We start from the raw sequence: 27,044 nt of genomic DNA, 5'->3' as shown, positions 1-27,044 counted from the left end.
GTAACAGGAAAGTTACAGAACCAGTAAGATCTATCTTAAAAAGGGACATATTCATTGTACACTGCTCAGAGCTGAATATTAACAAAAGAGTAACTGTCCAAGAGGTAAACTATATCTATGTCAAACTAAAATGCATTTACAAATAAAATAGTTAAGAAATAATTTATAATCATAACTGAATGGCAGCAAAGATACTTGTACTTACCGAAATATGGTGTGCATACATTGGCCTAGACAGGAAAAATGCTGCATCGTGGGGTGTATGAAATTCATTACAAAGCACATCAATTGAAGGCACTCGCTTTATATAATCTTCTGTGCTTAGATTAGATGCTAAAAACCCACCAAACTGTACCAGGGTATCATGACACTAAATTTTAAAAATAAGACAAAAAAAAAAAAAAAAAAGATGTGCTACCATTTTATAAAACCAACAAATATTTTCCAAAATGATTAAGACACGTCATTTTAACAATATTTTGATTAACAAAGCAGAATCAAAGTTTTATAACTTAAAAGAACTTTAGAGACCATCTACAAACATAATCACACAATCATATTACAAAAAAGATGCCAAGGTCTTGACAGGTCGTCTAATCCAAGGCTTTAATAGCCAACCGGGTCTCTTAAGTTCCAAGCTATTGTTTATCACTTTTAGTCAAATATTTTTACCTAAATCACATAAAACAATAAGCATAGGCAAATAGAAATCAACTCCTTTGTCCTTAAAAGATGAAAACTATTTATATATTTATAAATATTAAGTACCAACACCTATGATTAGCAACAAAATGCAATTATCACCAACTATAATACAAAGAAAAAAAGGACATAGTATCTATTCTGTTGTGATCAAAATTTCAGATTTCCAGAGATGAGGAAAGATAGAAGAGCAAACAACTTGAAGTTACAGGAATTTAATGAAGGAATGCCTAATTGAAAGCCTTATATATAACATCTCCTAGAACCATCTCTTAAATTACCATAATTTGCACAGAAATAGGTCCTATTTCCAGAATGTCCATTTTACATTAGAGCTGTTTCATACTCATAAGATACACAAAAATGACATTTTTCAAATTATATCACATTCTCTATTTTTCTTTATCAGTACTAAAAAAGTCTACATAAACATAAAAGCCACTTTAACTTGCCTGGTCATAGAGCTTTCCCACAAGTTTCAAATGCTTCTCTCCACCTTCCTGAAAGATTACCCCATTCCTCTGCTGAGCCATAAGCAAACACAGAGGAAGAGCAAGATCATGATCCAATAGTGCGTCCTTTAACCTCTGAGAGGATTTTTTAGTGTTTCTGATCTGGCCAAAATAACCACCCTATGCAAGAGAAGATACAAATTTACCAGTGTACAATACATAACCCATGCCACCTGATTTGAAAAAGAGAAAAAAGTTGAGTTACAATACTTAATATAAAAAACTCCTACATTCTACATTCCTTCCCCTTCACAAATTTATTTTAGTGACACTATTACTGATTATAGTCATTGGCTTAAAGATAACTGCCAATTGTGTTTAAACTTCTGCATATTTTCCATTTTCTACTTTACAATCCCTCATAAAGGATTATTCTTTATTCAGTGTGGAACAGATTCAACACAGCAACTGTGTTAAGATTTACAGCACTAAGGATATCAATAATGAAAACAAGATTTGGCATTTATTTTCCTTACAGATGTATTACTTACTGTCTTTTACAATTTGTTTCAGTTTTTAACACATTAACTACCATGAGAGTTGTATTTAACTCACACTAGTTTTGAGCCTGGGACCTCGTGAAGCAAAACCTGGGCAAAACCCTGCAGTTGGTTTATGAAAATCTTGTTGATGTTCTTATTGTTACAATTAATATTGACAAATTAATTCTAAAAACATGGATTAAATGAATAAAAGTCATAAATTTTGTTTTTCATTAATTTTTTCATTAAATTAGAAAGGATCGTTTTGCTTTTAAAGTTTTTATTCTATTTCCGTAATAAAACACCGTGGCCCCAAGGAAAAAAAATTTTTTCTAGTGTGACATGTGTTTAAAAAGGTTAAAATAACTAGTCTCTCTTTCTGCTAGAATGCAGTGGGGCAATCATAGCTCACTGCCTCCACCTCCCAAGTGTATATTTCAATTTTTTAAAAGGGAGGTAGGAGTGGCTGTGAGAGGAAGGTATGTATGACTTTGACATTTGGTTTTATGTACTTATATATTGCTTGGATTCTTTACTATGATGATGCATACACTATGAATTTAAAAAGTTGATAAACAAAAATAGCAACTCTCACCTCAGCTTTTAGCTGCTCTCCACCAGTCATGGCCTCTAGTTGCTCCATTGTCATTTCCTCTGTAATTTCTATTCCTGCCATTTTTTGTACCACTTCTTTCAATATAAGCAGGTCAAAACTATTCCAAAAAAATAAGAAACAGTCTATAGTGAAAACTTCAAATATAAAAGTGACAATATATAATTAATATCCTGAGAATCCCTAAATTATTTGCATATAAATATGAATTGGGGCTGAAGTGATTTTTAAGGAACAGCATTCCTAGAACTATACTGAAAAATAATTTGGTATATATGTTTAACTATTTTTACTTGGAAATAATTTCAAAGTTACAGATAGGATGCAAAAACAGAAAACAAAAATAGTACAAAGCATATCCACATACCTTTTACCCCAACTTCATCTATTAACATTTTTACTTCTGTCTGCTTTATCATTTGTTTTGTCTCCCTCCCTCTCCCGCTCCCTTCTCCTCCTCCCCTGTCTACACATACACACATAAATTTTTTAAACATTTGAGGATAAATTATTTATATAATGGCCTTGTACCCCTAAAATTCCTAAGAATGCATTTTCTAAGAACAGAACTACTAACATAGCACATTATCAATTTTAATAAATCTAACACTGAAACAATAATTTAATCTACCATTCATATTTCATTTTTATTAGCTGACCCAATAATGTCCTTCAGAGCACTTTTTCTCCTCAAATACAGAATGGCCAATATATTTTTGATGATATACAGCCATCTCTCTAAACAATCAAATTACTAAAAAGGAATAAAGATGTAGAAATAGTCATATACACTTGGAAGAAAGGTAGGGAAGGAAGGAAAAAGAGGAAGGGAAGTTCCAAATTGTGATATTTGAGCCAAGGATGACAATTTAGTGGGCAGTCCTAAGCACATTTTAGTAATGTGCTGATAGTTATGCATTTTAATTCTCAAAGTTTAGGACTACCAATGGAAATAACGCCTTATGACTTCTAAGATTTTCTTCAATTAGTTAAATAATGAAGACAAAGCAAAAACATCCTTTCCTAAAAAACAAGTAACAGATGTTTTCCCAAAGGTAAAGCTAGACCCAAGAAACAAGCTAACAGACAAAGGAACAGCTGTCTAAGATTCTTATCAAGTGCTTATTCTATCAACTTGCCTTACTTATCCTCAGGATAGTTCTTAAAAACAAGAGAGCCCTTATGCAAAATAGTATGCAAGTACCAATGAAACAATTTTAATTTTTCCTTAAACTATGTTTTAATTAGATGGCCACAAAACTGTATTCGCAGTACAGAAAACTGAGTTATAGATTAAAAAACAATGTATGTTCTCCTGGCCTATAGACAGAAAAGAGTAAAATGTATAGAAATGGCTGATAGATGAGGATAAATGTGTTGATAAAATCCTGAGCATAAATAAATATTTTTTTAAAGTTTTCCCTAAGTCAAAATAAGAATCTGTCAAAAATTATCTAGGGAATTACTTGTTTGGAACACCAGAAGCTTGTTTTTGTTTGTTTGTTTTCTACCAAAAAGATTTTTAAAGCAATTTCCACTTCTTTGATTCTAGTCAATTTACTGCTGGTGAGGTTTAATACATTGTACATGATTCAAACTCTAAGCGCCAATTTCAGCCCAGAAAAAAATAATCTTCAGTATTTATAAAGAAAAGAGGACACTCTCCAAAAGGTATGTAAGCCTTACGTATCTCTAAAGTTCAAATTGAAAAATTAATTATATTTTAAGAATACTATATACACCCTCAAAATAAACAAGCATGTTTCTACTAGATGCTCAATTTGATAAAACTCAATCACTGTCCAGTAGCATAGTCAATGGTGTGATAAGATTTACCATAAGAGGATATACCATATAGCATATTAGTCATTTATTCAAAAGCCTAATAGGTAGTCAAAATAATTTAAAGTGTCTTTTTAGTGAGTTAACATATAGCCAAATATTACATTTATTCTTGAAAAAAAGTCTCTTTATGTATTAAGTTATCATATAAGTGAGCAACTATTCTACTTTAGCCTATAACCAACAAGTAGTCTTTCAGGATAACAGCAATCTCAATACCCTAAGACCATCAGAAGTACTCTAATTACTGAATTTCATTTATGTATAATTTGCTATGAATACCTTTTGCCCGCCTTTAGCTGATTGGCCACATATTGAAGAAGACCAGCAAGATCAATTGGATATTTACGAAAAACTGCACCACAGAAACTAGCCAGACCTATATGAAATAAAAAAGGAGTAAAAACAGTTTATAAACAAAAAGCACAACATTGTCATTTCTTCAGCTAAATTTCTAAATGAAAATAAGGTAGGAGTAATTGTATTGTTGATACCATTGAATAATTTTATAATTAATAACAACTAATATTCATTGAGCATACATATGCCAAGCATCGTATCAAGCACTTTATGTTGATTATCCCATTTAATCCTTGCAACTATCATCTTAGCTTGGTATAAACCTATTAACGAGGCAAATTCAGAACAGATATGTCACATTTAACTTGCTCATGGTCATGTACTTAGTACAAAATAGAGCAGTGATTCAATCTATGCAGCCTGATTCCAGAGCCTGTGACATTAGGACACAATGAAATCTTGCAGATGACTCAGAAACTTGAATAAACAGCAAAACGCCCACCCCTTGGATGTTTGAGTCAAGAAAAAAAATCTCTTTTTATCTAAGAACATGCTACTAGTTGTAGAGGGGCAAAGAAATAGGTAAAGTATTGCCAGACCTAGAAGCAGATAAGAGACCAATTTTAAACAACAGTCCTTAATCATATCGTGAATAGGGAGGAACCCCAGTCAATGCTAGAGTAGGAGATTCTAGTAAAGTCAAGTACTCTATAGTTTATTCCACAATTATTTGTTAAGCACCTAAATGATACTGGACAAAATACAGGTCCTGCCCTCACAGAGCTTAGACTGGTAGAGGATACAAAAAGTAAACAGAAATAACTACGATGAGTAAAAGGTTCCATGGGAGTACAAAAGAGGAGCACCTAATTCAGACTTGTGAGTGAAAGCTTTCTGAAGGAAGTGACCTCTAAGCTGAAATCTAATGAATAAATAGAACATGGAGTGGGAGAGATAACTGGCCATGGAAGGGTATTCCAAGTAGAGAAAATAGAATGTGCCAAAGGACCGTGGAAAATGCAAGTAGTTCAGTACTAATGGAACTCAGAAGATTGGGGATCAGGGAAAAGATGAGGCTAAAATGGTGATTAAAGACCTTATTTCAAAAGAACTTACTTGTATGACTTATTAAAGATTTCAGACTTTAAAGGACAATGGGGAGTCACTGCAAGATTCAGTTACAATAGGCTGAAAGATATAATGGGTTGAAACAAAAGGAACTAACTGCTAGAAACCAAAGACACAAGATTTCAGACTTTAAAGGACAATGGGGAGTCACTGCAAGATTCAGTTACAATAGGCTGAAAGATATAATGGGTTGAAACAAAAGGAACTAACTGCTAGAAACCAAAGACACAAGAAATAATAAGAAATGTGCCTCGATTTTTTTGATAAACAGTCAAGTTTTTGTTCTTTTAAGATGCCTAGAACCTCAGGATGGAGTGGGAAGAAGTGAGACTAATTCTCTTAAGACCAACTCCTCCAAAATAACGTTACTTAAGGAGAAGGGGATTTTCACCTCCCCAGTAATGCTTATCCAAATTCTATCATAGTCTCTTGAATTAGGAAAATGAGTAACTACAATATGAACCTTCTTACACAGCCAAGTGACTTGATCACCCTGTAGAACAAGCTGAGTGGCTAGATATTCTCACAAACTCTTAACAAATAGGCTATTAAAAGTCTCTAAGCATAGGTAATAGAATGTCTAACATGGTAATTACCACAGACAGTAATTTCATCTTTGGAAAAATAAAAACACTTACTCTGAAGCCAGCTTGAGATGGTTGTGTCATCATGTTTCATTCTCTCCTTTTCTGGATTAGCTAAAGCTTCAATGATACAATCTTTCATACATTAAGAAAAAATTTTTAGTCATAACATCTCTAACAAAAACCCTTAGAATAAAAAATATGACACATCTTGAAAAAAATAAGTTTGCTTCAAGTTATTAAAAATTATTGAAAAATACACTCATTGTGGTGCCAACTTTTCTTCTTTAGCCTCTTTTCCATGTTTCAGCAAGCAAGGTAGATTCCACCTATATCAAGATGTTTGATAAACCTAACTTCTTTCCCTTTATACAATACAAAGACACACAAACATGTATACTCACTCTCACACTACTGACTGGCCAAACTTCAGATCAGTCACCTGAATCAAACTCAGATGGTTACTAAAGGAACTTAGAATGAAAATAAAATGTTTACCATTAAGATTTATGAAATGTGAAATCTATGTATTACTTCACTTGAAAGGATACATGCCAAGACATCATAATTCAATGAAGTGAGGTATTTCAATGAATCTACTACAGGTGTTATTAAGTTATCATACTTCTGTATTTGTGACAAGATCTGGAAGACAACAAAGAATAGATGGTATTAACTAATCAAAAGAGGACTCCTGTACCAACTAAGTAATGGCTATACTTCTTATTTTTCAAAAGAAAAAAAATAATGCTTATAATTAAAGTGGTTTCCTATCATTTCCTATTTATATAAAACCTATTATTCTATCATTGCCTTAGAGAGTATTTTTTTAGGCTACATTTTCCAATTAGGAAATAATTCCAGGGAGTCTAAAGTTGGCTTTTCACATGACAGAGGCTAGTCTCATGTCAAAAGTGTTTTAGAAATCTCTTTCTAAATATGAAATAATAGTGTTATATCTGAATCACAATAAATTATAATTCAAATGTTTCTAAATACTAAAAACAAGTAATGCTTCTAGAAATCAAAATGTGCTAAATAAGATAACATTAGACTGTCTATAACAGTAGCACTGTTACAGAGAACTAGAAAAGTAGATCAATGTGTTAAACATACTGTGTAATAACTTTGTTTGTAGCATAACCTTACAATGTTTCATTTCCTAACATCATCGTATTTCCACTTGTTGATTTAAAAACAAAAGAGAAAATCCCTTAAAATAATATTAGCCTCGAAACATACATAATCAAACAAAATGGTTGGATTGCTGTGGCTCAATTTCCCAATTTGTCTTCCAGAAGGCTTCACATTTTCCTTGGTTAGGCGCCTACAAGGGGAGAAAAAGGTGGCAAGGATCATCTTAAGTAACATTCCTCATAACATTGATAGCTTTGTTACATCATTGGGCGGGGGGCGGCGGGGGGAATGCAATTCTTTTCCAAATGTCCAAAACAGATCCATGTAAACAATCACATTGATCATATACTTTATGACAGGGCATGGGATACTCTGGTTAGGGTTTCTCCCAGAGGGTATTGAGATTTTATGTTAAATGCTTAACATTTATAAAATACACATTTCTACCTTATAGTAATAGTCTAATAATCATTGAAACTCTTAAGGTACTTCAGAAGTACATAAAACTCTTCTTACAGAGAATCATAATTATTTTAGATTTAGAAGAACTCATTTATCAATTTAGGGATTAATACATCAAATTTGGTGTGATGCAATGAAATGCTTCATGCCATCTGGCTCAGTTACCGTAACAGAGTAATGGCTAATGCTCTACTCCTGAATATGCAAGTTTTTCATATTCAAGATAAACATTTCTTAAAAAAACTAAATTCTATTCTTTTTCTTCCTATTTTTAATTCTGCTCATTCTTTCACCAATATTCTGCAAATTTATATCTATGAAATTCTCACAGTTCAAAACAATTACACAGAATCTTAAACTATTCTGATGCAATTATTACATAATAAATCTAGAAACTTGAAGAGGTTACAAGTTACAGGAAGGAAGTGTTTTAGAATGAAAACAAAATGAAGTAAATTATGAATTCAGTTTATAATTCAGGGAATGGGGCCACTCTCCAAGTGACAAACTTGCTATAATTATCTTAAGAAGCTTCTTATAACAAAACTGACCCCATCAATCATCATAAACTGGTTCCCTTTCCGATTCTCCATGGCCCAATTTGTTTTGTTTTGTTTTCTTTTTTTTTTTCCCCCCCACAGAGAAGAGAGACCATTAGTTTTAAACTTTGGCTATACAGTATTCTGTTCCACCTTCAAACTTAATCCTACTATTTCAGGTGCCCTCCCCACTTGCTAAGGCTAACCCCTCTCTCTATGTGTTTTATTCCATTTCCTTCTGCCTCCATCACCCTGGAGGGAAAAACAAACAAAAATTAAAGGAATATTTTCTTGACTATGTCTTCCTCTCAAGCTACCATGGTATCTGGCATATGGAACACAATGAGCATTTGTGGAATTAATTATTGAATGCCATATAGCAAGCTCATGTTTTAAACAGTATTCAAAACTTGTGAAATTCTGCAAGTAATGAATTAATACATTCCATTCTCAATGTAAAAAGTTAAAACAATACCAAAATCATATTGTTCAAGCCTGATGAAATAGTTATAGCTTACAAATATAACAAAAATCCAAGTATATTTAAAATCTTGCACTTATTGTTCTGTGGTAAATTTTTTTGTTCGTTCATTCATATTTATGCCTATAATGACAGGCAAAGTGCTAAGCATTCAAAATATAAGGATAATCACTTCTCAGCCTTTTGGCTAAGATGAATAATAGTTCCTGCTCTCAAGCTTGGTCCAGCTACAGAGAGAAATTTAAAATCATTTTTTAAATTTCTATATTCTTAAACAAACCAAAAAAAAAACATTTCAGAACAGTCCTTATTACATGCTATCAACAATATTAATGTAAATGGGGGAATAACATATTTATATTGGCTTATATATACATAAAAATATCTGGAAGGATAGTTTCAACAGTGGTTACATTTTTTCTGGGGGCTGATGGGGTTGAGTATATGGAAGATGAGGTAAGAGACTTTTTTTTTTTTTTTTTTTTTTTTGGTAGAGATGAGGTCTCACCAAAGACCAATATAGGCTGGTCTTAAACTCCTGGCCTCAAGCAATCCTCCCACTTTGGCCTCTTTCTTCAAAGCACTGGGATTACAGGCATGTGCTACCACACCCAGCCCAAGACTTTTTACTATATATCTTTTTATATTTACTAAAATTTAAACCACGTAAATGTATACACTATACAAAAAATTAGATAATTGAAAAAGAAAACCAATCATAGCAATGTACCAAGGGGTGCTGATAGCATTACATGCATATGGGATAGTGGTGGCACAAATAAAGGATCAATTGTGTTTGGCAGTTTGTGTTAGGGAAGGCCTCACAGAGGTAACACTGGAGCTACTCTCTAAGGATGAGGTCACCAGATAGAGAGGGGAAAGGGAGGTAAGGGAAAACCTGTACAAACAGGAAACAAAAAAATATATGCAAAGGAAGAGAAGCTAAGGAGACCGTGGTACACTTAGGGAAACATAAGTAGGCTCAATGCAGCTGGAGGTAGAACCGGCAGGAAATGAGGCTGGACGTAGAAAGGGACAGATCAAGGAAGATCTCTTGCTTACATCACCATGCCATAAAGCTTAACATATACCTGCAGGAAAAGGTCAGTCACCAAAGGATTTTTAAGTAAGAGAACATACAAATCACTGTAATAATCCAGAAAAAGAACTAAGGTAGTGGTGGCAGAGGCTGATTCAAGGGATTTAATAATACTTAATATATCATTAAACAATCAATGTAAAGTACTTAGTTTAGTGCCTGGCACATATAGTAATGGCTCCACAAATATTAGCTGTTGTTGTTAAGCTAGAAACTGCATCTGGAGAACTTAATACAAGGAACACTTTCAGGCAGACCAGATCTAATATCATCTGCTCTCATTACTTCCCAGGTAAAATCATTCACTCTTTTGTCTATCCTCCTAGGTAAAATCATTCACTTAATACATACTGTAGGCCGGGCGCGGTGGCTCACGCCTGTAATCCTAGCACTCTGGGAGGCCGAGGTGGGTGGATCACTCGAGGTCAGGAGTTCGAGACCAGCCTGAGCAAGAGTGAGACCCCCGTCTCTACTAAAAATAGAAAGAAATTATATGGACAACTAAAATATATATATACAAAAAATTAGCCGGGCATGGTGGCGCATGCCTGTAGTCCCAGCTACTCGGGAGGCTGAGGCAGTAGGATCGCTTAAGCCCAGGAGTTTGAGGTTGCTGTGAGCTAGACTGACGCCACGGCACTCACTCTAGCCCGGGCAACAGAGTGAGACTCTGTCTCAAAAAAAAAAAAAAAAAATACATACTGTATAACAGCACCTATTAAACCAAATTGTGATTATGCACATGCCTGTTTTCCCAATAGACTGTGACCAAAAACAATATCACTGGGCAAAGACAATATTATCTCATACTGTAAAATCTGGCTAAACTAGAGAATGTACTACTTTTGATTAACCATACCACTGCCATGAATTTATAAAAAGGAATGACAATCGACAATAAACTTGTTGAAAACACTTGCAATATAGCAGTGTATTGCAGTATCTAAACTGATACTAATCTGAAGTATGCAATTTTCACAATTAAATTCCAAATAGTCCACCACGAAGTAGAACTAACATCACTCTAATGTTTCGAATGATGTGAAAATAAAAGCACACAAATGAAAAAAGAGAAAGAAATTTCCCAAAAGTTGACTCCCTATGAGGTTAGTTTTGCATAATTCCATTATATCTTCCCAACAGATTAAAAATCTTTATTATGATAACTTACAGCAGAGGAAATTCCTAGAACTTTGACCACCTTGCACAAACCATTAAATGTGTTATGCAAATTGAGCAAAGGCCATAGCAGGCTGTTTTTAAAAAATAAACCTCATCCTATGTGATGTATTAAAGAGGATTTTTATTAGATTTTATACCTATGTGAACATGACACCTATGAAAACATTAACTTGGTAGTCAAAATGAGCTAAAACCACAATTGATAATCATTCTACCTGTAGTATGTCGTCAGCTATATCATTAGCAAATATTCAGAGGCTTTCTCAAAATTCAGACTCAGACATAAGTTAATTGAAAGGAAATAAAATAGATCCAGACATAATTTAGATTAATATGGAAAAAATAAATTAAAACTTACTTCATGATATATTTGGCTCTGTCTATTGTTTGAGCTTTAACTTTTACTAAAAGTGGGTGACTGTTATAAGTTTCATTCTTCCACTGGCCATACAGACGATATCTTAAAAAATGATGAGATCAAGAATTAGAAAAAGTTAAACACTTGGGGGTTAATACACTAGAATTGCTAGTAGTTAAAAACATGAAAATAATATATATTTACCTATGCTGATATGGAAATGTTTTAAACATTCCCCATAGTTCCTCGGACATACAAGCATTGCAGTCCATCAAAGAAAGTGACGGAAGTAGTACCTGATCAGTAATACTAAGCAAACAGCTAAGGATAACTTCCTAAGAAGAAAGAAGGAAAAATTATTTCAGTAAGAGGTCCATATTAATCCATCCCCACAATAAACTTATGACAGCTTTGGGGAAAATACCATTTCTTAACCTCATAACACACAATATTTAATTACCCACCCCATCTCTGTCCTTATCACAATGCTTATTTGTGTTTCTCCATCTAAGACAGCAAATGGAGTGAGGAAAGGAAGGGGGTAGCAAGGAAATGAGGGACTTTTATCCCCCTTCCTTTCTCAACATGTTAATCCTCACAAAAAAGGATGTTAATCTTTAAAGGTAACTTTGTACGAGCTGCCAAAAGCCATATTCAGCATCTACAGTATAAAATAGTTATTCACACAGGTAATTAAAGTTTATTCACAGTAAAATTTACAGTACGCTATAAACAGTAGACAAATTTATTGGATTTTTCTAGTCTCTTACCGTTTTCTCTTTATCTTCTTGTTTGCTTCCATCAGATTGAAACTAAAATTAAAAAAAGAAATTAGTAAAATGCAAAAAGGTTAAGAGTATACTGTCACAATTCAGTTTCTAATTTGAAAAATATATAACTTGCACATGGTTCTGAATTGTTTTCTTTTTACATACACAAAGATTTTAAATCGTTTCCTTGGCTGTGCAAAATCTTTTAATTTGATGAGGTCCCATTTATTTATTTTTGTAGCTGCTGTGATTACTTTGGAGGTCTTCATAAATTCTTTGCCTAGGCCAATGTCTGAAAGAGTCTTCCCTACATTTTCTTCTAGGCTTCTTAAGGTTTTGTGCTTTAGGTTTAAGTCTGTTATTCTTAAGGTTTCATGCCTTAGATTTAAGTCTGTTATCCATCTAGAATTGATTTTTGTAAGAGGTGAGAGGTGGGGATCCAGTTTCAATCTTCTACATATAGCTATCCAGTTTTCCCAGCACCTTTTATTGAAAAGGGATTTTTTTCCCCCAGTGTATACTTTTGTCTGCTTTGTCAAAGATTAGATGACAACATGTGGATGGTTTCACCTCTGGATTCTCCGTCCTGTTCCAAAGGTCTATGTCTCTATTCTTGTGCCAGTACCATGCTGTTTTAGTTACCATGGCCTTGTAGTACAGCTTGAAGTCTGGTAGACTGATACCGCCCAGTTTGTTCTTTTTGCTTAAGACTGCTTTGGCTATATGAGGTCTTCTCCAGTTCCATACAAAGCGTAGAATTATTTTTTCTAAATTTGTGAAGAGTGATGCTGGTACTTTGATGGGGACTGCATTAATTCTGTAGGTCACTTTAGGTAGTATGGACATTTTAGAGTGAATAGACAACATACAGAATAGGAGAAAATATTTGCTCTCTTACACATCCAATAAAGGGCTGATAACAAGAATCTATTTGGAACTCAAAAAAATCAAACAACCCCCCATCAATAAATGGGCAAAGGACATGAACAAAAACTTTTCAAAAGAAGACAGAATAATGGCCAGCAAACATATAAAAAAAATGCTCAACATCTCTAATCATTAGGGAAATGCAAATCAAAACCACAATGAGATATCACCTAACTCCAGTAAGACTGGTCTGTATCAAAAAATCCCAACACAACAAATGCTGGCGAGGACAGGGAGAGATGGGAACACTCTTACACTGTTGGTGGGACTGCAAATTAGTGCAACCTCTGTGGAAAAGAATTTGGAGATACCTCAAAGACCCACAAATAGAACTACCGTTTGATCCAGCAATATCACTATTAGGCTTCTATTCAAAGGAACAAAAGTCATTCTATAATAAATACATCTGCACTCAAATGTTTATGGCAGCACAATTCACAATTGCAAAGATGTGGAAACAACCCATCAATCCACGAGTGAACTAATAAAATATGATATATGTATACAATGGAATACTACTCAATTATAAGAAACGATGGTGATCTAGCACCTCTTATATTCTCCTGGATAGAGCTTGAGCCCATCCTCCAAAGTGAGGTATCACAAGAATGGAAGAATAGGCACCACATGTATGCTCCATCAAACTGGCACTGACTGATCAACACTAAGGTGTTCACATGGTAGTATTCTTTGGGGGTAGGGGGATTGGGGGTGGGGAAACTCACGACTTGGTGAGCATTGTTGGGGGGAAAGGGCACATCTCAAATCATGGTTGGGATGTGGCAAAGTCGTAACATGTAACCAAAATGTTTGTACCCCCATAATTTCCTGAAATAAAAAAGATTTTAAATATAGCCTGTTGTCAATTAACATTTTTAAATTTCACCTTTATTTCTAACCTCTAAATCATTCTTGACATGCATGAATTTTAAGTGTTAATTTTATAAGCCAATCTTTTTCAACCTCATTATCACAATCCAAAGCATCCTAAAACTGATCTAAGTATTTATTATAAAATTGAAGCCAGCACCATAATTTCATTATAATGTATTTGCATTTCTCTATCTAGGTTTTAGTTTTCCCTCTACAGAATTAGTAAAATCAAACACTAAAGCAACAAAAACAAAACCAAAATTAAACACAAAGAAATTTAAAGCTATGTTGTAATTCACCACTACCAAGTCCTCACTGAAAGATAAACCCAAAATATTAACATTGCTGACAAAGACAAAACCATTGCCTAACTTGTACAGACTGAATGAAAAACCTGGGTCCATCCTATACCAATGATTTGCAGATGGGCCCCTGAAGTGATTTTTGACAACGCTGCCTATTCATACAAAATGAAACAATGATACCTATGTGTGTGTAAGCAGGTAGAAGGTTTGAGGAGTATGCAGAGTACAAATGGACAAGTGAAGCACTGATACTTAAAGACAATCTGGATTTCTTTATGGATTTAGCTCAATTATCAAGTGAGAAAAGGGGAAAAGTTGGCCGGGTGCAGTGGCTCACACCTGTAATCCTAGCACTCTGGGAGGCCGAGGCAGGAGGATCGTTTGAGCTCAGGAGTTTGAGAACAGCCTGAGCAAGAGCGAGACCCCGTCTCTACTAAAAAAAAATAGAAAGAAATTACCTGGACAACTAAAATATATATATAGAAAAAATTAGCCAGGCATGGTGGCGCATGCCTGTAGTCCCAGCTACTTGGGAGGCTGAGGCAATAGGATTGCTTGAGCCCAGGAGTTTGAGGTTGCTATGAGCTAGGCTGACGCCATGGTACTCTAGCCCAGGCAACAGAGTGAGACTCTGTCTCCAAAAAAAAAAAAAAAGAAAAGAAAAGAAAAGAAAAGGGGAAAAATTAATATGCAGCTAACAAGCTTCTTATTTTCTTGGTATATAGGGGTATTTTGTGTATGTATGTGTTTTCATGCTTAAGTAATTTAATGGGTATTATCACAGGAAAAGTCTAACTATATGCTACATTTTCACATAACACTAGTTCAGGGCCTGCCATGTTACCTTTATGGGAAAACACACACACTCCCGTTTTTTTACAGGTTAAAAAGGTATGGGTCCCCTTCACAGAAACAATTTATTAAGTCAATGTGTGTATCCTGGTCAGCAAATAAGGAATTGAATTACTGAAGACTGGCCTGGCAGGAAAAAAACTATCTAGTTTATGGTCTTGGTTTTTTGTTTTTTTTTTTTTTGGAGGGGCCACACATAATTCTGGTGGCATATTGGGTATACACTGGGAGGCAGAAATACAGGTATATCATAATTGGAAAAACTAGGTTTACAGTATATCATGTTGGGGATTAAGGCACTTAAGTTACTCCTTTCCTAGTATACTATGATTCAAACAAACGTAATAAAGCCACACACAGTTTTTTCATAAAATTAAAATATTTTCTTAGTTACTAAACTGTCCTAATTCCCCTTCTAGGTAACTTATATGAGTTTCCAACATCTATGTGCCTATTTCTTTGATTTAATAAGCAGGAAAATTTGAAAAAGGGAAAGAAATATGAGAAGCAAATTGAAACCATCTAGAAGACCAGGAAGAGACCTTTCTATCAAAGTCTAATTATAGTAAGCATGTACAAAAATAAATCAAGAGGTACATGCAAATAAAAGCAATTTTCTTTTTATTTGGTAAGAAGATAAATACATTCCACTCCCTTGATACTTTCTGAGTTTTATTTGCTTTTTAACTCAGAGTAAATATGAGACTCTCCTTTCATATAATACAATACTAAAAGTTTTACTGCATGCCAGACAGAAAAGGGAGGGAGAGAGAAATGAGGGAGAGGAAATGAGAGACATTCATTCATTCATTCATTCACTGACTCAGTGCCAGGCACTTGTAATTCAAAGATGAACAGGACTGAGTTCATATCTTTGAGAAGTTGACACTTCTTAAAGATCAAAACTATACCTGCCAATATATCGTTAGCAATTGAGTTTTTAAGTTGGAATAAAACTAGTCACTCACAATTATTCCCAGATAGGCCATCAGCGGAATGACCCAAAACAGATTCCAATATTGCCGTATAAAAACAGAGTAGTTGATGGAACTGCCTAACAGTACTAGGCACAAAAAAATGTAGGTCTATCAAGAGGAGAGCTTTTGGAGGGTCAAGGAATAAATGGAAAAGTTATAGATATAACTAGATAAATTTCTTATTACTAATGACCTATTTTTAGTACCTCCAACCCATGAACATTTCAAAGGCTACATAAGACTACACCTTATCTCAGAAGAGAAAAAACAAAAATATTTAAGATTTTGACTAGATTGAAACCTGAAACTACATCTGTGTCAATTATGGCACAATTTTCACCTTCCCTGTTCTCCTCCTCCTTATTAACTACCATTTATTCAGTACCCATTATGTGCCAAATACAGGCTAAAAACTTCACATTTATGTCATAAAGCTATTCCAGGAGGAATTTTTGGCTTTAACCTACACAACCAAGGTAGATTTTCAATTGTGAAAAGAAATAAGTAGAGTGAAGCAAGATCACGGACTCTCCTTCCCCTAATACCTGATGAAAAGCAAATAGTAAGAAAAATAAGCTCCAAAGTTCTAAAGCAATCGGTTCATGAACTAGAGTTTTGGAACCACTTGTCTAAGGCACCTTCTCCCCCTAGCAACCCAATTTTTATTATGAAAAATTTCAAATTTATATAAAAGTTGAATGGATAGTATACTAAATACCTGAATGTCTAAATTCAACAATTAATAATTTTGCCCTTTTTTAGGCTGACCAAAAAAATTTTGCAGACATGACACTTTATCTCAAAATAATTCAAGATGCATTTCCTAAGAATAAGGACATTCTTCTACATTACCACAACATCACTATCACAACTATTTTCTAATATCATCTAACACCCAGTCTGAGGTATATTCTGACCACCTGACTTCAGGTTTCTCTAAGCTTTATTTGTGAATCCATTTAGCGCACTTTGCCTATTACCAAGGGCCAACATAAGAAACAGCTATATAAACAATCTTTCCATGTTAGCATAGGTAACCCAATTTCCCATCCTCCCCCCCAGCAGGCTTTGGGCACCACAACACATCAGGGCCTAACAATATAAGGTAAAAAAAACTCCCTCACCTGAGGACAGGAAGGAGACAACTGGTCAAGAAAAAAAGTGAAAGAGACAACATCATGAAGGAGGAGAGGCCAGACAGCAGAAAATGGGATGACACGGAAACCCCAGGGCCACAGTTCACTCAGACATGTGCCCACTCGTAACCCCCTTTAAGAGTGAACTTTTGCTTTAATAAACTTTGCTGCTTGCAGCTTCAAAACTGTCTCTTGCTTTCATTCTTTGATCAGGAGAAGACAAGAACTGAGGAGTTCAACAGCCGGTAACATCCAGACAAATGAATTAAGATAGCAGAGTGAAGCATAAACACAGAAATCTCTGTCCTCCAATTCCTAATGCAATGAACAATATGTTTTCTTTAATGCCCAAAATTCACCACGAGCAACCAAGCAAGAAAAAAGGAACCTATGCTATTAACTTTGGGGGGGGGGGACCCAAACAAGATTCTGGTACTACGGACAATGTGGTATGGCTCCTGCCTCTAACCCAAACCCCAGAAGTAGTACTAAGCAAGGAAGGTTAAGTCAATAAAATCCTTTAGACAAGCAACGTTGCCTGCAAGGTAAATACCGTAGGCAGCTTTAGGAAAAATCCTTTTGAGTAGAAGCCCAGCAGGACTCTGGCAAAGGGAGAAACAGCTGCCAAGGCTTGCTATTTTTCAAAAGCACTGTGCTTAGATGGGTGAAGGAATAAAAAAGCCCAAGAGGCTTGGATACACACTTGCTTGGGTGTGCCTACTATAGGATAGGTAAAAGGATCTCAAAGAAGAAAACAGAACTGAGGTCCTCTAAATGAGGGCTATACTTAGCCTCTGCCAAGCTCATTTACTCCCCTATCCTAGACTACAGAAAAAATTGAAAACAAAACCCAACATTCAAATGGCAGACTTGGCGGGGATGGGGAAATAGTCAAAAATAAGGTGGGAAGGGTATGAAGATTCACTCACACTATATCAGAAAGAATATATGGTCTGAACAAAACCACCCACATCAAGATGAAAAGAATGGTGTGGCAGCTATGGAAACATAAATAGCAAAAATTTTAAAAAAGGCAAATAAAAGACAAATGAACTTAATCTGGGAGAAAGTATAAATAAAAGGACAGAGGTAGATTCTCCACAAGTATCTATACATAGTTATGGGGGAAAAGTATTAAGAATGAACTCCATAAAACAAGAAAAACTTGGAGATGACATAAATAGGTTGAAAAGGGAGATTACAGGAGATAAAATAAAGCATCGCTAATACAGATATAATTTAAAATAGCAAATTAAGAATTGCAAAATTTAGGCCAGATGCGGTGGTTCACGCACCTGTAATCCTAGCTTTCTGGGAGGCCAAGGCAGGAGGATAGCTGCAGCTCAGGGGTTTGACACCAGCCTGAGCACAGTGAGACCCCATCTCTAGAGACGGGAAACAAACAAACAAAAAAGACCAAAAAAAATACACAAAACCACAAAACCCAGCCAGGCATTCTGGCGCACACCTGTAGTCTCAGCTACCCGGGAGGCTGAGGCAGAAGGATCACTCACAGTCCAGGACCTGGAGCTTGTGGTGACCCACCCTCACTGCACTCTACCCAAACCAAATCCAGCCCACTCATCACCCTGAAGGGTGAGGAGGAACTGAGAAGCACTTGTAAAGTTCACAGTCCAAAGGCACAGGGTCACTAAGATTAAGACCTAACCACAAGACTATAAAATGCTTCCCCTTTCCCCACACCTTACCACCATATTACTAAAGACCCATTCACAGCAGCACCTTTCACCTAGTACATAATGTCCACTAATCAAGAAAAAATTACAAAGCATACTAAAATGCAAAAAACATAGTTCTTAGAGACACCATTTAAAAAGACAGTTTGAAGTATGAGAACCAGACTCAGATATGGCAGGGATGTTGGAATTATTAGACCAGGAATTTAAAACAACTATGATTAATATGCTAAGTGTTCAAATGGATAAAATAGACTGCATGCAAGAACAGATGGGCAATGTAAGCACATAGATGGAAATTTTAAGAAAGAACCAAAAAGAAATGCTACATCATATCAAAAACACTGTAAACAGAATGAAGAATGCCTTTGATGAGCTATTAGTAGACAAGACATGACTGAGGAACAATTTCTGAGCTTGAGAATATCTCAACAGAAGTCTCCAAAACTGAAAAGCAAAGAGAAAAATGACTGAAAAAAACAAAACAGAATATCCAAGAACTGTGGGACAACTACAAAAAAAATGTAACATATGCATAATGGAAATACCAGGAGAAGAGAGAAAGAAAGAGAAGAAATATTTGAAGCAATGGTGACTGAGAATTTCCCCAAATTAATGACAGGTAACAAACTACAGATCCAGGAAGCTCAGAATACCAAGCAAGATAAATGCCAAAAAAAAAAAAAAAAAACCTATACGTATCACAACTACATAATCATGTATCACATTAAAACTACATATACCATATTATAACTATAGAAAATCAAAAATAAAGAAAAAATCTTGAAAGAATCTGGGGGTGAAGGGGAATATCTTACCCTTAGAGAAGCAAAGAATTGTATCAGACTTCTTGTCAGAAACCACATAAGCAAGAAGAAAGTGGAATGAAATATTTAAAGTGTGGAAAGAAAAAAACTCATCAACCTAGAATTCTGGACCTTGTGAAATTATCCTTCAAATGTGAAGGAGAAATAAAGACTTTCTCAGACACACAAAAATTGAGAGACTTCGTTGTCAGTAGACCTGCCTTGCAAAAAATGCTAAAGTTCTTCAGAGGAAAAGAAAATGATACACTAATTTGCAGTCCCACCAGCAGTATAAGAGTGTTCCTGTCTCTCCACATCCTCGCCAGCATTTGTTGTTTTGGGATTTTTTTGATAGAGGCCAATCTCACTGGGGTTAGGTGATATCTCATTGTGGTTTTGATTTGCATTTCTGTAATGATTAGAGATGTTGAGAATTTTTTATGTTTGCTGGCCATTATTCTGTCTTCTTTTGAAAAGTTTCTATTCATTTCCTTTGCCCATTTACTGATGGGGTTGTTCGATTTTTTCTTGTTGATTTTTTTAAGTTCTAGATAGATTCTTGTTATTAGCCCTTTATCGGATGTGTGGAGAGCAAATATTTTCTCCCATTCTATAGGCTGGCTATTCGCTCTAATGATAGTTCCTTGGCTGTGGTGGGGGGAGGAAACTCACAACTAATGGACGCGGTGAGCATTGTAGAGGAGAAGGGCGTGCCTCTAATCCTTGCTTGGGTGAGGCAAAGACATAAATTGTAACCAAAATGTTTGTACCCTCATAATATCCTGAAATAAAAATAAATAAAGAAAAGAAAATGATACAGGTCAAAACCTGAATCTATATAAAGAAAGGAAGAGCACTGAAAAAGGAGTAAGTGAAGGTAATATAAAAACTTCTAATTTTTCTTATTCCTTTTTCTTACATAAAAATTTATTTCAATAGACTTAGGGGGTACAAATGATATTTTTGTTCCATGGATGAATTGTATAGTGGTAAAGTCTGGACTTTTAGTGCAACCAGCACCTAAATAGCGTACATTGAACTCAACAAGTAATTTTTCATTCCTGTTTTTCTTATTCTTTTTTTCTTTTTTTTGAGACAGAGTGTCACTCTGTTGCCTGGGCTAGAGTGCCGTGGCGTCAGCCTAGCTCACAGCAACCTCCAACTCCTGGGCTCAAGCAATCCACCTGCCTCAGCCTCCCGGGTAGCTGGGACTACGGCACGCACCACCATGCCTGGCTAATTTTTTCTCTTTTTTAGTTGTTTGACTAATTTCTTTCTATTTTTAGTAGAGACGGGGTCTCGCTCTTGCTCAGGCTGGTCTCGAACTCCTGAGCTCAAGCAATCCTCCTGCCTCGGCCTCCCAGAGTGCTAGGATCTTATTCTTAATTGACATAACAGATAACAGTTTGTTCAAAATAATAATAGCAACAATGTATTTGATTATGTATGCCTGTGTGTGTGTATGTGCGTGTGTGTGTGTGTGTGTGTAGATAGATAGATAAGCAAAATAAATGGCATAATGATATAAAGTCAGGAAGAAAGAATTAGGACTATTCTGTCACATTACCCATTGAAAGTGGACTTGTTGAAGCTCTGATTCAGGGGGCCAGGGGGGACAAGGGCAATATATATAACCTAAACTTTTATACCCCCATAATATGCTGAAATAAAAAAAAAATCTAAAAAAAGAAAGACCATGGACTTGGATTAACTGTAAATATATATTGCAAACTCCATGGCAACTAAAAAAAAGTTGAAAAAAAAAGTTAAAAAAGGAGAAAATGGAATCAAATAAAATGTTCAATTAGTGCAGTGGCTCACACCTGTAATCCCAGTGGTTTGGAAGGCTGAGGTGGAAAGAATGCTTGAGGCCAGGAGTTTGAGACCAGCCTGGGCAACATAGAGAGACCCTGTCTCTACAAAAACAATAATAATAATAATAATTTTTTCAATGCTGTGTGTAGAAACTAAAAGGAAAAAAAAGAAAAGAAAAAAGTTTTAAATTATCCAGGCATGGTGGCATAAGCCTGTGGTTCTAGCTACTCAGAAGGCTAAGGCAGGAGGATTGCTTAAGCCCAGGAGTTTGAGGTTACAGTGAGCCATGATCATGCTGCTGCACTCCAGCCCGGGCAGTGGAGCGAGATCCTGTCTCTTAAAAAAAAAAAAAAAGTAAATGCACTAATAAAATCCTTAAAAAAAAAGAACAAGGACAAAAGATAGAAAACTATAAGAAATATGGTAGATACTAATCTGGATATATCAATAATCACTTTAAACACCAATTGTTTAATTGCAGTAATAAAAAAAGATTGTCAGAATAGATCAAAAAACTTATGTCCACACAAAAATCTATACATGGATGCCTATAGCAGCTTTATTCATGATTGCCAAAACATGGAAGCAACCAAGATGCCCTTCAGTAGGTGAATGGATAAATAATGATACAGCCAGACATGAGCCATTAAGCTATGAAAAGATATAGAGGAAACTTAAATGTATATTATTTTCCTACATGAAAGAAGCCAATCTGAAAAGGCTACATACTGCATGATTCCAACTATATGACATTCTGGAAAAGGAAAAACTAGGCAGACAGTAAAAAGATCAGTGGCTGCCAGGGGCTGGGGGGACAGAGGGATGAACAGGCCAAGTACAGAGGATTTTTAGGGCACTGAAAATATTCTGGCATAATACTATAATGATGGCTGGGCACAGTGGCTCAGACCTTTAATCCTAGCACTCTGGGAGACCAAGGTGGGAGGATTGCTTGAGCTCAGGAGTTTGAGACCAGCTTGAGCAAGACCCTGTGTCTACTAAAAATAGAAAAATTAGCCAGGCATGATGGCACACACTTTTAGTCCCAGCTATTTTGGGAGGCTGAGGCAGGAAAATCAGTTGAGCCCAGGAGTTTGAGGTTGCAGTAAGCTATGATGATGCCACTGTACTCTATTCAGAGTGACAGAGTGAGACTCTGTCTCCACAAAAAAAGAAGAAAAAGAATGCATAACAAGATTGTAGAGTACTATATATATACACACATATATATAGTAAATGCATGTCATCATACATTTGTCCAAACCCCTAGAATGTACAACACAGCAAACCTTAATGTAAACTATGTACTTTGTGTGATGATATGTCAATGTACACTCATCATTTTTAACAAATGTACCACTCTGGTGGGGGGTGTTGATAAAGAGGGAGGCTATGCATATGTGGGCGAAAGGGGTATATAGGAAATATCTGTATCTTCCTCTCAATTTTGCTGTGAATCTAAAACTGGTCAAAACAATAAAATCTAATTTTTAAAAATGTGTAGGTGTTACCAAAAACATTTAAGTATGTCAGGTTAGCACGTTAGTGCTCTACAATTAAAGAAAATTTAATGATAGCAAAATATGTCCTTCATATCAAACCATTCTGTAGAGTCACCACCCTCCCTCTCTCCTTAATACTGAATAAAAGATCAAAATTGGTCTATATACTAGAACAACAATTCTCAAAGTTTAGTCTTTGGACCAGCAGCAGTATCTCCAAGAAACTTGTCAGATATACAAATTTTCAGGTGCCACCTCAGACCTACTGAATCAGAAACTCTGAGGATGGGGCCCAACAATCTGTGTTTTAACAATCCCTCCAGGTGATTATGATGCATGCTAAAGTTTGAGAATCACTGTACTAGAAAGTTAGTCCTAAAAAAGAAAAAAAAGTAGAAAGTTAGTCCTATACTACATATCTCAAATTTAAAAAACATATACACATAATTAAAGAAACAAATGATTACAAATAACTATACACTGGGAGACTATTCTGTTAAGTGGTATATGGTATAAGTATGGAGTCACTTTTCAAAAGTATGCATAATCTATATATACGAGCAACTCCAAAGTTTTAAATGAGATTTATTAAAGAAGTTTAATTATAAATACACTATTTGGAACTAAGGTCACATTCACCCTTTAGAAGCAATCTTACAAATCCTGGTTGAATTCCAAACTAGACAACAAAAGCCTTTTAAACCTATAAACACAACAAATGATTTATCATAGGAAAAATTTTTTATGGGCAAAAATGACCCAAAATTCTAACTCAGATCACTGGAAAGATTCACTTTTCTACCCCAACCCTAGTAATGAGAAAATACAGATCTCTTCTCACACTGGCCCAGGTGGTCAAAATAAACATTTTTCTCGTGGCTCACGCCTGTAATCCTAGCACTCTGGGAGGCCGAGGCGGGTGGATCGCTCAAGGTCAGGAGTTCGAGACCAGCCTGAGCAAGAGCGAGACCCCCGTCTCTACCAAAAATAGAAAGAAATTATATGGACAACTAAAAATATATATATATATATATATATATATATATAGAAAAATTAGCCGGGCATGGTGGCGCATGCCTGTAGTCCCAGCTACTCGGGAGGCTGAGGCAGGAGGATCGCTTGAGCCCAGGAGTTCGAGGTTGCTGTGAGCTAGGCTGACGCCACGGCCCTCACTCTAGCCTGGGCAACAAAGTGAGACTCTGTCTCAAAAAAAAAAATAAATAAATAAAATAAAATAAATAAATAAATAAAATAAATAAATAAACACTTTTCTCTTCCCTTTTGCCCTTCTACCTCTGCAAGAATAGACTGGAGTTGGGTTAAGAACCATGAACAACTAGGACAGAATGGAGAAGGGGGTGGGGGTGACAGCTCTAGCAACTATCTATCTTGCATGTTTATGTATAGGACTTCCATTGAATGTTTGGTCTCCTGCTTACAAGTTTGATACTTATAACCAAACAAATTTCAATAAAAAGAACAGCATTAGGTGGGTGGAAATATGATGAGAAACAGCCTATTTACTTAGACTCAAAGTATGTCCCCCACAAGATACATATTAACAACAAAGGGAAAATAGTAACTTTATAGTGGAGAAACCTGGCAGAGAAGACCTTAACCAATTAATAAAGTTAACATCACCAGTAATGGAACAAATTGACTTCATGTGCCTCCTGATAAGATGGACTGGGAAAAACACAACCCTTTTGTTCTTTGAGCAGACACTAGTTAATATGGCTCATCCTTTTCAGATAAGGATCAAGATAGTAAAACACTGTTATACTTCCATTTTACTTTTTTAAAATTTTTATTGATACAAATATTTGTACCTATTTGGGGGGTACATGTGATATTTTGTTACAAGCAATCCCACTACTGGGTAGTTATTCACAGGAAAAGAAATCAGTTCATCAAAGGGATACCTGCACTCCCATGTTTCCTGCAGAACTATTCACAAGAGCCAAGATATGGACTAAATCTAAGTGTCCATCAACAGACAAATGGATAAAGAAAATGTAGTATATATACACAATGGAATACTATTTGGCTATTTAAAAAAAAAGAATGAGATCACATTATTTTGCTGCAACATGGATAAAACTGGACATCATTATGTTAAGTAAAATAATCCAGGCACAGAAAGACAAATATTGCATGTTCTCACTCATATGTGGAAACTAAAAAAGTTGATCTCATGGAGGTAGAGAACAGAATGATAGATACCAGACGCTGGGAAGGGTGGGGTGGGGGAGGCAGGGAGATAGAGGTTGGTTAACGGGTACAAATACACAATTAGACAGAAAGAATAAATTTTTGTGTTCAATAGCAGGGTGACTACAGTTAACAACAATGTATCGTATGTTTCAAAATAGCTAAAAGAGAGGACTTCAAGTGTTCTCAACATACAGAAATTATAAGCTTCTTTTTTATATGAATGTTATATAATAAATGATATAGTAATAATTATCAACAAATTTCATTAGAGTACCTTTACACAATGTAAATTTGTGAACATTAAAAACAATGTACCAGCTAAGTATTAAAAGCCAAGTCAAATATTTCAGGTGTCAAGGGATTAATATACAACTGTTAATTTTTCTATACAGTCCCTGTTGTCTAAAATTAAAATTAGATACATTCACCAAACACTGGAGACAGTTGCATTTGTGCTTATAACAATTTCCAGATGTTCTTTTGGTTGTCTTGTTTTACAACTGAAAAGAAATTATGTATTCTTTTCAGCTTCAAGAACTTGGGCTGGGCAAAGATTTCTTAGAGCACAAAAAGCAAACTATAAAAAAAAAATACTGCTAAATTGGAATTAATCAAAATTTAAAATTTTTGCTTTCTAAAAGGCAATTTACAAAATGAGAAGGCAAAAAGACTAAAAAAGAATTTCAAAATCACAAATTTGATAAGGCCTTATACTCAGAATATATAAAGAACTCTTACATCTCAGTAATAAAAAGACAATCCAATTTAAAAATGAGCAAGAGATATGAACAGACACTTCACTAAAGATGACTATAAATGGCAAATAAATGATGTTCGACATCACTAGCCATCAGAGAAACAAAACTAAATGCACAATGAGATACCCTTACATACCCACTAGAATGACTAAATGCAACTGGAAGTCTCATACAGGAATGCAAAATGGTACAGACACTTTGGAACATTTTCGCACAATCTTCTAAAGGTAAACACACTTACTCATATGACCCAACAATCCCACCCCTGAGGACACAAAAAACACATGCCCCCTAAAAGGCCTGTACAAGAATATTCAAAGCATCTTTATTTATAATAGCCATAAAGTAGAAACAACCCAAATGCCCATCAACTGGCAGATGGATAAACAAACTCTAGTATGTCTATATAATAAAATATTACTCAGCAATAAAAAAAAAAACCTACTGACACATACAACTTAGATGAATCTCAAAATCCTAAGTGGAAGAAACTGGAGAGAAAAGAGTACATAGTATATGATTTCATTTATATGAAGTTCTAGAAAAAGCAAAACTAGAGTGACAGAAAGCCTGTCAGAGGTTGCCAGGAACCAGCAATGGAGGGAGGGAAATGACTGCAACAGGGCAAAAGGAAACTTTCTGAGGTGGATGAAAATATTCTATATCGTGATTATTGTGGCGGATATAACTATACACATTTTCAAAACTAATCAAATTATACACTTAAAATTGTAGAATTTTACTGTATGTAAATTATACCTCAAAGCTGGTTTTAAAAACAAAAAGTAGCATAGATGGTTGTGCTCACTGTAGTAACTAGAATGGAATATGAGGGAGATTATAGGTTCGTGGTGTTGTTCTGTTTCTTGATTTTGGTGGTGGATATATGAGTGTTTAGTTTGAGAAAAATCATTGAGCTATATTTTTCTGTAAATGTGTTTTATTTCAATAAAAAACTTACTTAAAAAAATAAAAGAATTAGCCCTCAACA

General features: G+C 35.1%; 1 protein-coding gene across 2 annotated transcripts in view; it reads right to left on the bottom strand.

Annotated features, from left to right (window-relative positions):
- THOC2 (THO complex subunit 2) overlaps positions 1-27,044 on the bottom strand; it is a 118,026-nt gene that overhangs the window by 29,263 nt on the left and 61,719 nt on the right. For both annotated transcript variants that reach the window (XM_069464481.1, XM_069464480.1), the window contains exons 13-22: positions 12,192-12,233; positions 11,626-11,756; positions 11,422-11,523; positions 7,406-7,490; positions 6,715-6,808; positions 6,218-6,298; positions 4,434-4,530; positions 2,292-2,409; positions 1,155-1,334; positions 206-370 (exon numbers count right to left, since the gene is read on the bottom strand). In XM_069464481.1, the coding sequence (XP_069320582.1) occupies positions 206-370; positions 1,155-1,334; positions 2,292-2,409; positions 4,434-4,530; positions 6,218-6,298; positions 6,715-6,808; positions 7,406-7,490; positions 11,422-11,523; positions 11,626-11,756; positions 12,192-12,233 (1,095 nt within the window). The remainder of the gene's footprint in view (positions 1-205; positions 371-1,154; positions 1,335-2,291; positions 2,410-4,433; positions 4,531-6,217; positions 6,299-6,714; positions 6,809-7,405; positions 7,491-11,421; positions 11,524-11,625; positions 11,757-12,191; positions 12,234-27,044) is intronic.

The sequence above is a fragment of the Eulemur rufifrons genome, chromosome 30, assembly GCF_041146395.1.
Source record: "Eulemur rufifrons isolate Redbay chromosome 30, OSU_ERuf_1, whole genome shotgun sequence".
NCBI lineage: Eukaryota > Metazoa > Chordata > Mammalia > Primates > Lemuridae > Eulemur > Eulemur rufifrons.
The sequence above is the reverse complement of the archived record's forward strand: the minus strand, read 5'-3'. Positions and strand labels throughout refer to the sequence as shown.